This window comes from Podarcis vaucheri (assembly GCF_965113315.1).
Source record: "Podarcis vaucheri genome assembly, chromosome: 16".
Taxonomy (NCBI): Eukaryota; Metazoa; Chordata; class Lepidosauria; order Squamata; family Lacertidae; genus Podarcis; species Podarcis vaucheri.
Genome location: NC_138754.1, coordinates 8,940,247 through 8,953,127, shown reverse-complemented (window position 1 = coordinate 8,953,127; position 12,881 = coordinate 8,940,247). Strand labels below are relative to the sequence as shown.

General features: G+C 50.3%; 1 protein-coding gene across 13 annotated transcripts in view; it reads right to left on the bottom strand.

Annotated features, from left to right (window-relative positions):
* Positions 1-2,356: 2,356 nt before the first annotated feature.
* The window catches only part of UBAP2L (ubiquitin associated protein 2 like), a 48,643-nt gene continuing 38,118 nt past the window's right edge, over positions 2,357-12,881 (bottom strand). For 7 of the 13 annotated variants that reach the window (XM_082202075.1, XM_082202082.1, XM_082202080.1 and 4 more), the window contains 7 exons: positions 12,266-12,347; positions 10,638-10,855; positions 10,433-10,538; positions 7,305-7,372; positions 5,463-5,663; positions 5,095-5,130; positions 2,357-3,097 (listed from right to left, as the gene is read on the bottom strand). In XM_082202075.1, coding sequence (XP_082058201.1) covers positions 3,002-3,097; positions 5,095-5,130; positions 5,463-5,663; positions 7,305-7,372; positions 10,433-10,538; positions 10,638-10,855; positions 12,266-12,347 — 807 coding nt within the window. In that variant the 3' untranslated portion in view covers positions 2,357-3,001. The remainder of the gene's footprint in view (positions 3,098-5,094; positions 5,131-5,462; positions 5,664-7,304; positions 7,373-10,432; positions 10,539-10,637; positions 10,856-12,265; positions 12,348-12,881) is intronic. The other 6 variants (XM_082202086.1, XM_082202079.1, XM_082202078.1 and 3 more) reach the window with 3 other exon arrangements.

The window sequence follows — 12,881 nt, the reverse complement described above, 5'->3', positions numbered from 1 at the left end:
TCCGAGGGCCTTCTGGCGGTTCCCTCATTGCGAGAAGTGAGGTTACAGGGAACCAGGCAGAGGGCCTTCTCAGTAGTGGCACCCGCCCTGTGGAACACCCTCCCACCAGATGTCAAAGAGAACACCAACAGACTTTTAGAAGACATCTGAAGGTAGCCCTGTTTAGGGAAGTTTTTAATATTTAACACTGTATTGTTTTTAACACTTGGTTGGAAGCCGCCCAGAGTGGCTGGGGAAACTCAGCCAGATGGGCGGGGTATAAATAATAAATTATTATTGTATTATTATTGGTCTCTATGGTGCTACTAGGATTTTTTTAAAAAAATTGTTTCAACTATGGCAGACCAACACAGCTACCTACCTGTAACTAGAGAAGTGATATTTGGAGAGTGGTGATTCATCAAAAGGGCTCTCTTGGGGTGGGGTATTGTGGAAACTGCTGGAATAATCCACCCCTCTTGGATAGCCACTTATCACTGGTCTTTCTGGGGGGTGCGGAAAGCAGGATCTGCAGATACTGCGCAACACTGCAACACCTCAAGAACCGCCTTTCCCCATAGCTGGAAGACCCTGTGCCCATCCTCCGAGTCCCTTCTTTGTGGGCCTCTTCCATGAGAGGACATCAACAACCAACGGGGGCTTTTCTGCAGTGGCTCCCCGCTTGTGGAATGTTCTCCCCAGGGCAGCTCACCTGGCACCTTCATTACATAACTTTGGGCACCAAGGAAAAAATATTCCTTCTCCCAGGCCTTTGGCGAACTAAGCAATTAATGGCTTGGGGGTGTGTGTGCTGTTTTTCTTAGTGTTTCTTTGTGTTTCTATATTGCAAAACACCCTGTGAGCCTCAGATGAAAGGCAGCATTGGAATTTATTAAATAAACTACGAGCCACTCAAGTTCCAAGTTATCCGCTAAATTGATATTATGTTTATGGATGTTCTGTATGGTTCCAACGAGTGAAGCACAGGTTAGTTCAAGTTCAAGAAAGCAGCTGCTCTCGACGACTGTCTTGCAGTCTGTAATTCTTCCAGTCCATGCAAATCCACCCCCAAGATTTTGGCCCCCATAAATCTCAAGGCTCCATTGCACAAAATTAGGGTACATACAAGCAATGCCAAACTAGTATGCAGCATTGATTCTGGAGTTCTCCAGTCACGAGTCTGCAGGTTTTGCTGGGCTCTAACTCCTATAATCCAGAGTTTAGCCAATGGTCAGGGATAATAGGAGGTGTAGTCATGTTTGAAGGCCAATTATCTAATGGTGGTGGCTTTTGAGGACTGTAAAACTGAGTTCTTTATGGTATTGCTTTGTTTTTAGTTACTGATCCACAAAAGTCACTTGAAGTAGCTGAACAGAACAAGGACTTATGTATACAGTAGTACCTCGGGTTACATACGCTTCAGGTTACAGACTCTGCTAACCCAGAAATAGTACCTCAGGTTAAGAACTTTGCTTCAGGATAAGAACAGAAATAGTGCTCCAGTGGTGCAGCAGCAGCAGGAGGCACCATTAGCTAAAGTGGTGCTTCAGGTTAAGAACAGTTTCAGGTTAAGAACGGGCCTCCGGAATGAATTAAGTACTTAACCTGAGGTACCACTGTTCATCCTTCTCTTGACTATATTTGTAGCTTGCCTGACATCACAGGGGGTGCAAGAGGCACATGAATGGCCAGCCCTTGCAGAAATCTGTTATCACAGCCCAAATAGGTGAGGTGGGGGCGGAGGGAGAGAAGGCACCATGACTTGACTAGGGTGTGTGTGTGAGAGGCTTTCTCTGGTAGGCAAGAGACAGGGAAGGTGGAAGGATGAGAGAGATTGAGGAGAGATATTATGACCCTATTGTGCATGGGTAGGCAAACTAAGGCCCAGGGGCCAGATCCAGCCCAATCACCTTCTAAATTCGGTCTGCAGACGGTCCGGGAATCAGCGTGTTTTTACGTAAGTAGGATGTGCCCTTTTACTTAAAATGCACCTCTGGGTTATTTGTGGGGTCTGCCTGGTGTTTTTACATGAGTAGAATGTGTGCTTTAATTTAAAATGCATCTCTGGGTTATTTGTGGGGCATAGGAATTCATTCATATTCCTTTCCAAAATCTAGTCCGGCCCCCAAGAAGGTCTGAGGGACAGTGGACCGGCCCCCTGCTGAAAAAGTTTGCTGACCCCTGCTATTGTGGGTTGGGGAGAAACAGACAAACACAGCAGTCTTGGGGAGGTGGCTTCAGTGTGGAGAATGAAACAGGCTTGGGGGGGGGCTGGGGCTGCCTGGCAGGTACCCTCTAAGTGTGTGCGCACGCACACACACACACGCACACACACAGTCCAACTATGGATGGAAAACGCAAGGCCCAGAGAACAGAGTGGGGTTTTCGTTTTTATATACAAGACACATTTATCCATTAAATTTAGAACACAGTACAAAAAAAACACTTCAACTAATTAATCTTACAATGCGGTTCATATCAATTACTGATCTTATTCCTAATAATAAAGGGGGGCATTGTAGGAGGAGTGGGGAGAGAGAGAGAAAGAGAGAGAGAGAGAGAAAGAGAGAGAGGATTCCAGATGTTGACTCCTTTGGATCCGTCAGGCGGTACTTCTTTTTTTTCCTTCCTTTTTCTGGGCGGGTGGGTGGGGAGGGAGGGGCGGGAAGAGTAAAGGAGTAGAAAAACGAAACAAAACAAAAGGCCCCTACGGCTGAACAGCTCGTAATCTGAATGAATGCAGAGAAAGAGAGAGAGAGAGAGAAAGGAAAGAAAAAAGATACAAATTCTATATTACATACAATGGGGAAGGGAGGGAGAGAAGGTGGCTGGAGGGACGGGGGGGGGGAGGATGCTGAGCCCAGAGCCATGTTGGCCGGGGTCCGCCGGGGCTGTTGCAGGGCTGTGCTGAGGGCAGGGGAGCTCTTCTTTCCTTCTGGGGTCCTTCCTTCTTGGGTAGATCGCTGTCGTCCTTCCGTTTGTCTCTTGGTTGAAGTGTGTGGAGCCGCCTCTGAGCCTCCCCTCAATTGGCGCCCCAGTTGTAGCTGTTGTAGGCAGACTTGTTCGCCTGCGACTTCTGCGGGATGGAGGTGCCCTGGCTGCGCTGCCCAGTGCCGCTCTGTGCAGGAAGAAAAGGGGGGGAAGTAGGGAGAGAGAGAGGGGGGGGGGAAGGAAGAAGGTGAGCGAGGCTCGACTAGCAGCTAGCTCAGCTCCCCAGGCCTTATTTGGAGGCACGAAACAGGCTCCAGCAACCCATGAGCATGTGAAATGAGTAAATCAGCTCCAGAAAAGAGGTTGCTTCTCTTGCCGGCAACAGGAATGCTCTGTCTGCCTCTAGATCAGAGTTTCCCCAACTTGCGTTCTCAGCTCTTTTCAGACTACAATTCCCATCATCCCTGACCGCTGGCCTTGCTATCTAGGGACGATGGGATTTGTAGTTCAACAACATCTGGGGACCCACAGGTTGAGAAAGGCTGCTCTAGATCAATGTTCCCCCAACTTGGGTTTCCAGCTCTTCTCAGACTACAATTCCCATCATCCCTGACCGCTGGTCTTGCTAGCTAGGGATGATGGGAGTTGTAGTCCAAAAAAAAAAAAGCTGCAGACCCACCTTTGGAAAACACTGACCTAAACGCTGGACTGCAGCTCCCACCAGCCAGCAAAGGCAAATAAGTCAGGGATGATGGGAGTTGTAGTCCAGCGACAGCTGGAGGACGCCACAAGTTTCTCGCAACCCGGCTCCGGAGCAAGGCCAGGAAGGGCTTGGTTTTTTTTTATAGGGCTTTTGTTAGTTCACCAGCCGGAGCCAAGCGCAGCACAGGGTGGGTGTGGAGAGATGCACAAGATGGCAAGTTTTGGGTGGGGGTTGAAGCCAAGCTTCAGGAGACATACACGGGGATGACCTGTGTATGCAAGTACAAATCTGCACCTGAGGACTGCCAATTCAGGGTTTGGAAAGAACCTTCTGCTGCCACTGCTGCCAAACAAGGGGATGTCAGAAACCTTTGCCAATTCCATGGCAAGTGGCAACTTATCAGTAGATCTTCCCTCCCTCTACTTTAGAGGGAAGAGCCTGGACTGTGCCACCAATGGCCAAGGGCCATAGCAAACTGCCACAAACGCTCCCTGTGATGTCCCAAATCCTACTGCGCCGTTGGGTAGACTAGGAAAGCAAGGTACTCCAATTCTAGCTGCAAAATCTGACGTGGAGTTTTACGACCTGGCGGGGCAGGACACCAACAGCTGCTATTAGTTATCAAAGCATAGCCAATAGTTTGGACAGCTCTGCCTGCTGAGCGTAATGGCACCTGCAGCGCATCTCTGTGCTTGGCCAGTCAGATCTGAGGTGGGAGACCTAAGCTAGACAACTTTTAATTTAATACAGCGCATGGTTAAAGCTCATCACCAGGGATAGCCAATTTGGTGCCCTTTAAATGCTGAAGGACTGCAATTCCCACCAGCATCCCAGAACAACCTTCAGGGATGATGGGAGCTGCCAATCAGCGTCATCCAGAGGGAACTCAATTGGCCAGCCTCGTTCCTGGCGGTAAGAGCTGTTTGATGGTGGAACAGCTTGGAATTTTTGTTGGAGGTTTCTAAGCGGAGGTTGCTTGGCCATCGGCCTGGAATTCCTGTGGCTGTAGGGGGCTGGACTAGATGACCCTTGGAGTCCCTTCAAACTCTCCGATTCTGCTCATGACGTGCTGCCTCACTTCCAACACGTCCTGCCTTTGCTCCGTACTCCCTAGAGAGCCTGTGCAAGGCTGGTTCACCATCGACCAGCCCCAGGACAGAGGGAGGAGCAGGGAAAGAAGATTTCTACGGCTTGTGGGTCCATTGCCCTGTGCGTGCTGTGTGTGTATGGTTGTGCTTTTAGGCCCACATCTGTCTGGGGCAGAGCTGGGGGAACTGGCAGCCTTTACCAGGTTCTGCCGGACTCCCAGGAGCCTCTGGTCAACAGGCAGGGAGGAACGATGGGAGGCTGGAATCCGGCACAAACATGGGAGGAATGCAAGCTTCCCTCCAGCTCCCTAGCCTATGGCAAAGACTGACCACAGCCACCAGGGCGCAGCAGGATGGGCGCAAGCGATCACCCCCTTCCAAGAGGTTCGTTACCTGGTCTTCCTGCTGGCGTTGGAAGTACAAAATCGACTGTTTTGGGAAGGTGGAAGCAGGCCCAGGATATGGAAAATACAAGGAGACGTTATGACAGCCCCCCTGGACCCAAGTGTGCGAGGACGAGTCTGGGATGTGGCAGGAGGGGAGAAGTGGAGCGGGTAGCGAACCAGCAGCTGGGGCAATCAAGACACCTGTTAGAAAAGTATCCCAGGGCCTTCCCTACTGCGTGTGCATGAGGTGTGTTGTTTCACGTGTCTGTGCAATGAGGGGGATGGAGATGGAGATGGAGGAGGAGGAGGAGAAGGGATCTGGAGACAGGTGGTGGTTGCCCAAAGGAGGGAAGGTGTATTGGGACACGCCCTTACCTGCCCGTCCTGCTGCAGGTGGTGGTGCAAGATCTGGGAGTGCGGCTGCTGATGAGGCGTCAGGATGTGCATGAACGGGGCCGGCGGATATGCTGCGGCGGTGGCAGGGTTGATGGGGCCGCCACTGCCCAGCGCCGACGGCAGGTTGAAGGAGGCCGTGGGGGTTCCGGTGTGGAATCCCTGCTTCTCAAACGACTGCTGCTGGGTACACATACACACAGAGGGGCGTTTAGGGACAGGAATTCTACCACAAGCGTCTCCTATGTCCATAGCTGTCAACTTACAGATTTGAAAATAAGGGGCCAGCAGCCTCGAAAATAAGGGATCAGCAGCCAAAATAAGGGATTTTGCTGTTGTGAAGAATTACATACATTGGTAGGATTGACAGAGGCTGTCAATCCGGCATGAGGCGGTGGCGCCGCCGCCGCCCTTCTGCGTCCCTCCCCATCCCCTACTCTCCCTCCTCCCTCAGGCCGCCTCCTCAGCTGCCACCACCGCTGCCGCCTCTGGGCTCGCGGGCGGCGTGGGCAAGAGTCTCTCTCCCTCCCCCTGGGCGGGGAAGGGCCGATGGAACTCCTCGCACCAGGACGATGGCACCAGCGCGCTCTCTCTCTCTCACGGCAGAGGACCCTGAGCCACTGCTTCCCTCCTGAGCCGGGCAAGCATGAAACCCGGGAAATTTAAGGGACATCATCAATAAGGGACAGCAGCGGGACACGGCGCTGGGATAAGAGACTTTCCCGCCAAATAAGGGATGGTTGATAGCTATGCCTATGTCGCTGGCAGGGAACCTGCGTCGCCACCCCACACACCAGTTCCTGATGTTGCTGGGCTCCCATCAGTCCCTGCAACAGTCACAGAGTGGCTCAACCGTCAGGGATTATGAGAGTCAGGAGTGCAGCAATATCTGCAATGCGCTCCACATGGGGCTGCCCTTGAAAGTGACTCAGAAACGGCCCGAAATGCGGCTGTCATATTGCCCACTGGGGCTCCATTCAGATCACACACAAGCCCTCTTTGAAAACAGGTTGCCAGTTCATTTCTGGGCCCAATTCTAGGTGCTCACGTTAAGCATTTAAAGCCCTAAACCACTCAGGCCCCAAATATCTGAAAGACCAGGTCCTTCCCTACAGACCCTCTAGATGGGACCTGCCCGGTAGTTTTGCCTCCCTCAGTAGGCTCAGGGAGGGGCTGACCAAGGAGTGGGCCTCCTCTGTGGCAGCCCCAAAATTGTGGAACTCCCTCCGCACAGAGAAGCGCCTGGAACCTTCGTTATACAGCTTCTGGCGAATGATGAATATTCATCTCTTTACCCATGGGCCTTTGACTCCCAAGATGTATACAGGCAACCCCTGATTTGCGTGGGGTTTGCGTTCTGGGTCACTGCGTGCTTGCGTGAAATCATGTGCAATTGAAACACCTCGTTCTGCCCCGGCTCCACTCTTTTAATGATGTCTTTCTTGATGTTTCTGGGTCACTTCTGGGTTCGGTGCTATGTGCATGTTCACAATCATGCACAAAATAGTACAATCACAAAAAGCAGGGGAGGGGGTCCTGAAAAATACAGGCAATCCGTTTTAGGCGTGACTAAAAAATACAGGCAACCCGTTTTAGGCACGACTAAATGTTGCACCTAAAACGAGTTGCCTGTATTTTTCAGGACCCTCCCCCGTTTTTTGCGATTGTATTATTTTTGTTTCTCAGCAGGGGAAGGGGAGATTTTGGTGGGGAAACCGGGTCAGTTCCTTTGCTCCTACACTCCAACTGGATTACTGCAGGCAGCCAAGCACCCAAACCTCACACAGCACGCTCAGGAGCCACCTCCCACATTGAAGCACCAACCTGCGTTTTGGAGTAAACAGAACCAGAGATGTCTGGCACTCCTGTGTTACTGGATGTTACTGACACACCTGGAAAAGGGGGGAAACAAAGCGGCGTTAGCAGTTAGCTTGGTCGGTCGCATGCAAAGCCCAAACTCCTCCCCTCCTGGCTCCCCTAGCTCCTTCCCAGAGTGATTTGAGGGCGAGAACAGCCTCCTAGCCATATCATGATGTTGCAAAGGCTGACTTTGGTGTACATGTGCACACATCAGCTTGGATGCAGTGGAGAGATGCAAAACAAGCAAGAAGCAAGAGGGAGGCACTGTGGGAGAGTGGCTCCCACGTCCGAGAAACTGGTCAGTTGCTCTTCCCCGGAAGGAGCAGGTTCACAATCTGGCAGTGCTGCTCTGTCATTGGAATGCCCAGGTAGTCTCGGTGGCCAGATGCTCATTTTACCATACTGATGCAGACGGAGTTCCTTGGAGCGTTAAAGGTAAAGGGACCTCTGACCATTAGGTCCAGTCGCAGATGATTTCGGGGTTGCAGCGCTCATCTTGCTTTATTGGCCGAGGGAGCCAGCGTACAGCTTCCGGGTCATGTGGCAAGCATGACTAAGCCGCTTCTGGCGAACCAGAGCAGTGCAATGAAATGCCGTTTACCTTCCCGCCAGAGCGGTACCTATTTATCTACTTGCACTTTGACGTGCTTTCGAACTGCTAGGTGGGCAGGAGCAGGGACCAAACAACAGGAGCTCACCCTATCGCAGGGATTCGAACCGCCGACCTTCTGATCAGCAAGTCCTAGGCTCTGTGGTTTAACCCACAGCGCCACCTCAGAGCGTTAGGCCCTACCTAATTCCATGTCTGTGTCTGCCTTCCTGATTTAAGCGGTGCAGGGTCTATATCTGGGAGCAAAACCAGGGTGGGAGTTCCCAGCTACCCCAACCGCAGCCTTTGGAAGCCTTGCAAGTTGCTGCAGGAGAGGGACTGTGAGCAACACAATGGAAAGGGTGTTTCTGGGACCAAGGTGAGACTGCGAAGCTCCCTTGTTATTTTTGCTGTTGCCATGAGGTCTAATGCTAACATAATCTTGTTTCAGTTATAGTAATGAAGTGCTGGGTTTTTTTTTTGTATGCTTCTATATTTGCCGCTATGATGCCGTTATGAAATGGCTCTTGCAGTAGTTGATTTTGAGACATGCTCCTGTTTTCTTTGCTGTTAAACCTAATTGAGCGCTCTTCTTTTGGCGGGAAAGAGGCATGCAAATGAAACTAAAAATGAACGAATCTGATGGAATCTGTGGAGAAATGTGGGGCCATCAAGAGGACCAACGCAGTGGAGCTATTTTTGAGGAGTCAAAGCAGGCATAGGTAAACTGCAGCCCTCCTGATGTTTAGAACTACAATTCCCATCATCCCTAGCTAACAGGACCAGTGGTCAGGGATGATGGGAATTGTAGTCCCAGAGTTTGCCTATGCCCGAGTCAAAGGATGGCCGGAGCATTTTATAACAGACTCTAATATTATAATATATTATAACAGACTTAATATATTATAACAGACCCTAATATTATGAGCATGCAAAGCTGCCTTAAGTCAGACCACGGGGTCTATCCAGCCCCAGATGATTTTGGTCCTCCAGGAGGCAACTCTCAGGAGCAAAAAAGGCTGGTGCTATTCTGGGCTGCATCAACAGACATCTAGTGTCCTGGATCAGGAGAGGTAATAGTCCAACTCTATTCAGGCCACACCTGGAGTCCATCTCCGGGCAGCAGAATTTAATAAAGATGTTGGCAAGCTGCAATGTGTGCAGAGGAGGGTGACCAAGATGATCAAGGGTCTGGAAACCAAGCCTTGTGAGGAATGGTTGAAGGAGCTGGGTATGTTTAGCCTGGAAAAGAGAAGCTGTGATAGCCATCTTCACATATCTTCAGGGCTGTCCCATGGAAGATGGAGCAAGCTTGGTTTCTCTGCTCTGGAGGGTAGGACTCGAACCAATGGCTTCAAGTTACAAAGAAAGGAGATCCCAGCTAAACACCAGGAACTTTCTGACAGTGAGAGCTGTTCGACAGCGGAATGGTCTTCCTCAGAAGGTGGTGGGTTCTCCTTCCTTGGAGGTTATTAAGCAGAGGTTGGATGGCCACCTGTCATGGTCGCTTTAGTAGAGATTCCCGCATTGCAGACAACCCTGGGGGGTCCCTTCCAGCTCTATAATCCTATGATCCCTATCCACTGACCATCCTAGCTGGGATGATTGGAGCTGGTGTCCTGCAACATCTGGAAGTAACTAGGTTGGCTTTTGGCTCGATTTTAAAAAATGAACCACTCTGTTATATTTATAAAAAATATCTATACAGTGGTACCTCCGGTTACAGACGCTTCAGGTTACAGACTCCGCTAACCCAGAAATAGTACCTCGGGTTAAGAACTTTGCTTCAGGATGAGAACAGAAATCGTGCGGCGGCGGCAGGACACGCTATTAGCTAAAGTGGTGCTTCAGGTTAAGAACAGTTTCAGGTTAAGAACAGACCTCCAGAACGAATTAAGTTCTTAGCCCAAGGTACCACTGTATACTGCTTACAACTGTACCCAAAAACCATATATGAAAGTTAAAATCAGAAATCATGGTAACTCATAGAATCATAGAGTTGGAAGAGACCACAAGGGCCAACTCTTGCTGAAAGATGTTGGCTTCAAGTTAAGAACAGTTTCAGGTTAAGAACGGACCTCCAGAACGAATTAAGTTCTTAGCCCGAGGTACCACTGTATACTGCTTACAAATGTACCCAAAAACCATATATGAAAGTTAAAAGTCAGAAATCACGGTAACTCATAGAATCATAGAATCATAGAATTGGAAGAGACCACAAGGGCCAACTCTTGCTGAAAGATGTTGGCTTGCATACTAAGCCTGGCGGAACCCAAGTTTCCAGCAGGCACTTAAAAGGTTGCAATGGAAGGGCCTGCTTGCAGAATTTCTAGCGGCAGTGCGTTCTGCAGGACTGGGCTGAAGGCACCAAAGGTTTGGCCCCTTGCCACCGCCCAGTGAGCGTTGCCAAGGCAGGGAACCGCGGAGAACGATGCCCCTTGCAGGCGATCTCACGCCCTCCCTCAAGGCTGCTTCAACTCTTGTGGCCACCCCACCTACTCACCGGTGCTGTATCCATGGGAGCCGTAGCCGCTGGGCTGCTGGAAGGGGGTGGCCGAGGCGTTCATGCTGACGTTGACGCTGTGCTGCTTGGAAGAAGTGGGAGCCACCTGGGGAAAGCAAAGGGCTGGCGAGTGAGCAGGGTGGGAGGAAGCGGCCGGGTCTGGCTCCACCCCAGCCCCACAGCTCCACAGCAGGCCGGCACTCACGGGGAACACAGCTGGCCCGTACTGGAAGGTGCTGGGCAGCCCCGGGACTCCGGTGTAGTAGGGCAGGCTGGTGTAGCTGTAGCCGGGAGGCAGGGCCGGGTTCAGGAACGTCTGCTGGGTGGTGTGGTGCGTCTGGGTCTGGTTCTGCTGAGGCTGGGCCAGGGTGGTGGCCGGCGCGGGGGAAGAGGCGTCACCGCGGCCAAACTTCGTAAGGTCACCTGGGCGGGGGGAGGGCAGAGTGAGAATGAATAATAATAATAATAATAATAATAATAATAATAATAATAATAATTTATTATTTATACCCTGCCCATCTGGCTGGGCTTCCCCAGCCACTCTGGACAGCTTCCAACAAAATATTAAAATACAGTAATGCATCAAACATTAAAAGCTTCCCTAAACAGGGCTGCCTTCAGATGTCTTCTAAAAGTCTGGTAGTTATTTTTCTCTTTGACATCTGGTGGGAGGATATTCCACAGGGAGGGCGCCACTACCGAGAAGGCCCTCTGCCTGGTTCCCTGCAACTTGGCTTCTCGCAGTGAGGGAACAGCCAGAAGGCCCTCAGTGCTGGACCTCAGTGTCTGGGCTGGACGATGGGGGTGGAGACGCTCCTTCAGGTATACTGGGCCGAGGCCATTTAGGGCTTTAAAGGTCAGCACCAACACTTTGAATTGTGCTTGGAAACGTACTGGGAGCCAGTGTAGCTCTTTCAAGACCGGTGTTATATGGTCTCAGCGTAGGGTCCCAATGGCAAAAGTGTGTATCTAGTTTGCCACCACCCTTCTCCAGCAACGTAGGGAGATTACGGCACATTACTGATAGGATACAGCTGCCTCTGCATGTTGTCCACCACCTTGCTCCGTTTTCTGTGCAAATGATGTTTGTAAATACTTAGAATAAATACCCTGTATTTTTCAACAAAAAGATGTTTTTATGCTACAAAAAAACCCCTTTATTCCAAAATTGGGGGTCGTCTTCTACACAGATAGTGAATGCACAGGGGTCCTTCAAATGTCCGGGTGTTTGGCTTGGGTGGGCCAGAGCGTGGTGTTTGGCAGGGTGATTGGGCTGTGGGGGGGTGTCTTGGTTTGCCCCCAACAAAGTTCAATGGCTTTGAGGGCCATTGCACCCCAAAAGGCTGAAAAACTTTTCACAGCTGCGGATTTTCACTTCTAAAGTTATGGCAACCCTAAAATATTGATTTCCTAATTTTGGGTTCAAAAAAATAGGGGTCGTCTTATACACAGAAAAATACGGTAAGTGGCAACCCACTCCCACACAAAACAAAAACCCACCCAAAGGACCTAGCTTGGTGCCAGCAAGTTAGTGTTCTAGCAGGTATCTTCCTATATAAAGAAGAATGTAAGATGTCGTCATGCTTTGCAGTTCGCGTCGCTCCCTTCCCCATTCCCTTTCCCTTCATGTGTCCTGTCTTTTAGATTGCAAGCCTCAGGAAAGGAATGGCATTGTCTCTTGGAGAGCCTCTTTGACTGATGGATAGGATATGAATACTGGAAATAAGTAAGTTAGTTGAACAGAAACCTACAGAATGAGTCTGATTAGGATGACAACTGAACTGCCCTTCCCAGGTGGCTCAAATCCAACTCCCTTCCCCAACCGTCTCCTACCAGAGTAAGGATTGCTGCTCAAGCTGGCGTCTCTTCCAGTAAGCGGGGTGGTCTGTGTGGGGAACGGGATGCTGTAGTAGTCCTGGAAGAGAGGCAGGAGGAGAAGCTAAGGATGTTCATCTCAACTGGGGAGGAGGAGGAGGGAACTGGACTCCAGGGACCAGAAAGCAACTCCAGCACACATTTGAAACACATGACTTCCCCCAAAGAATCCTAAGAAATGTCGTCTGCTAAGGATGCTGGAGGCTGAAATTACAGTCCCCAGGATTCCTTGTGCTTTAAATGGGCAAAGCGGGGATCTGCCCCAAGTAAAAAGGTTGGTGTCTTTGTGAAAAACAAGAGCTATATCTGAAGGGGATGGAGAAGAAGGAGAAGACCAAAAGCAGTACCTTTGTTCAAAAACTGGGCTTGTTTATTAGTTACTGGCAAAGTAACCTCCCAGGTGTCACATAGCGTTTAGCGGATGTTACGGGGTGGCATACAAATGTCATTGTCAAAGACAATTTATTTTCAGTTTATTTCAGGCTTTGCATTTAAGATTATTCCAGTCTGCTCCATTATGAAAGTGTTACAAACATTGCAAGAGAAGGTGTCCTGCTACACAATGCAGAACAGC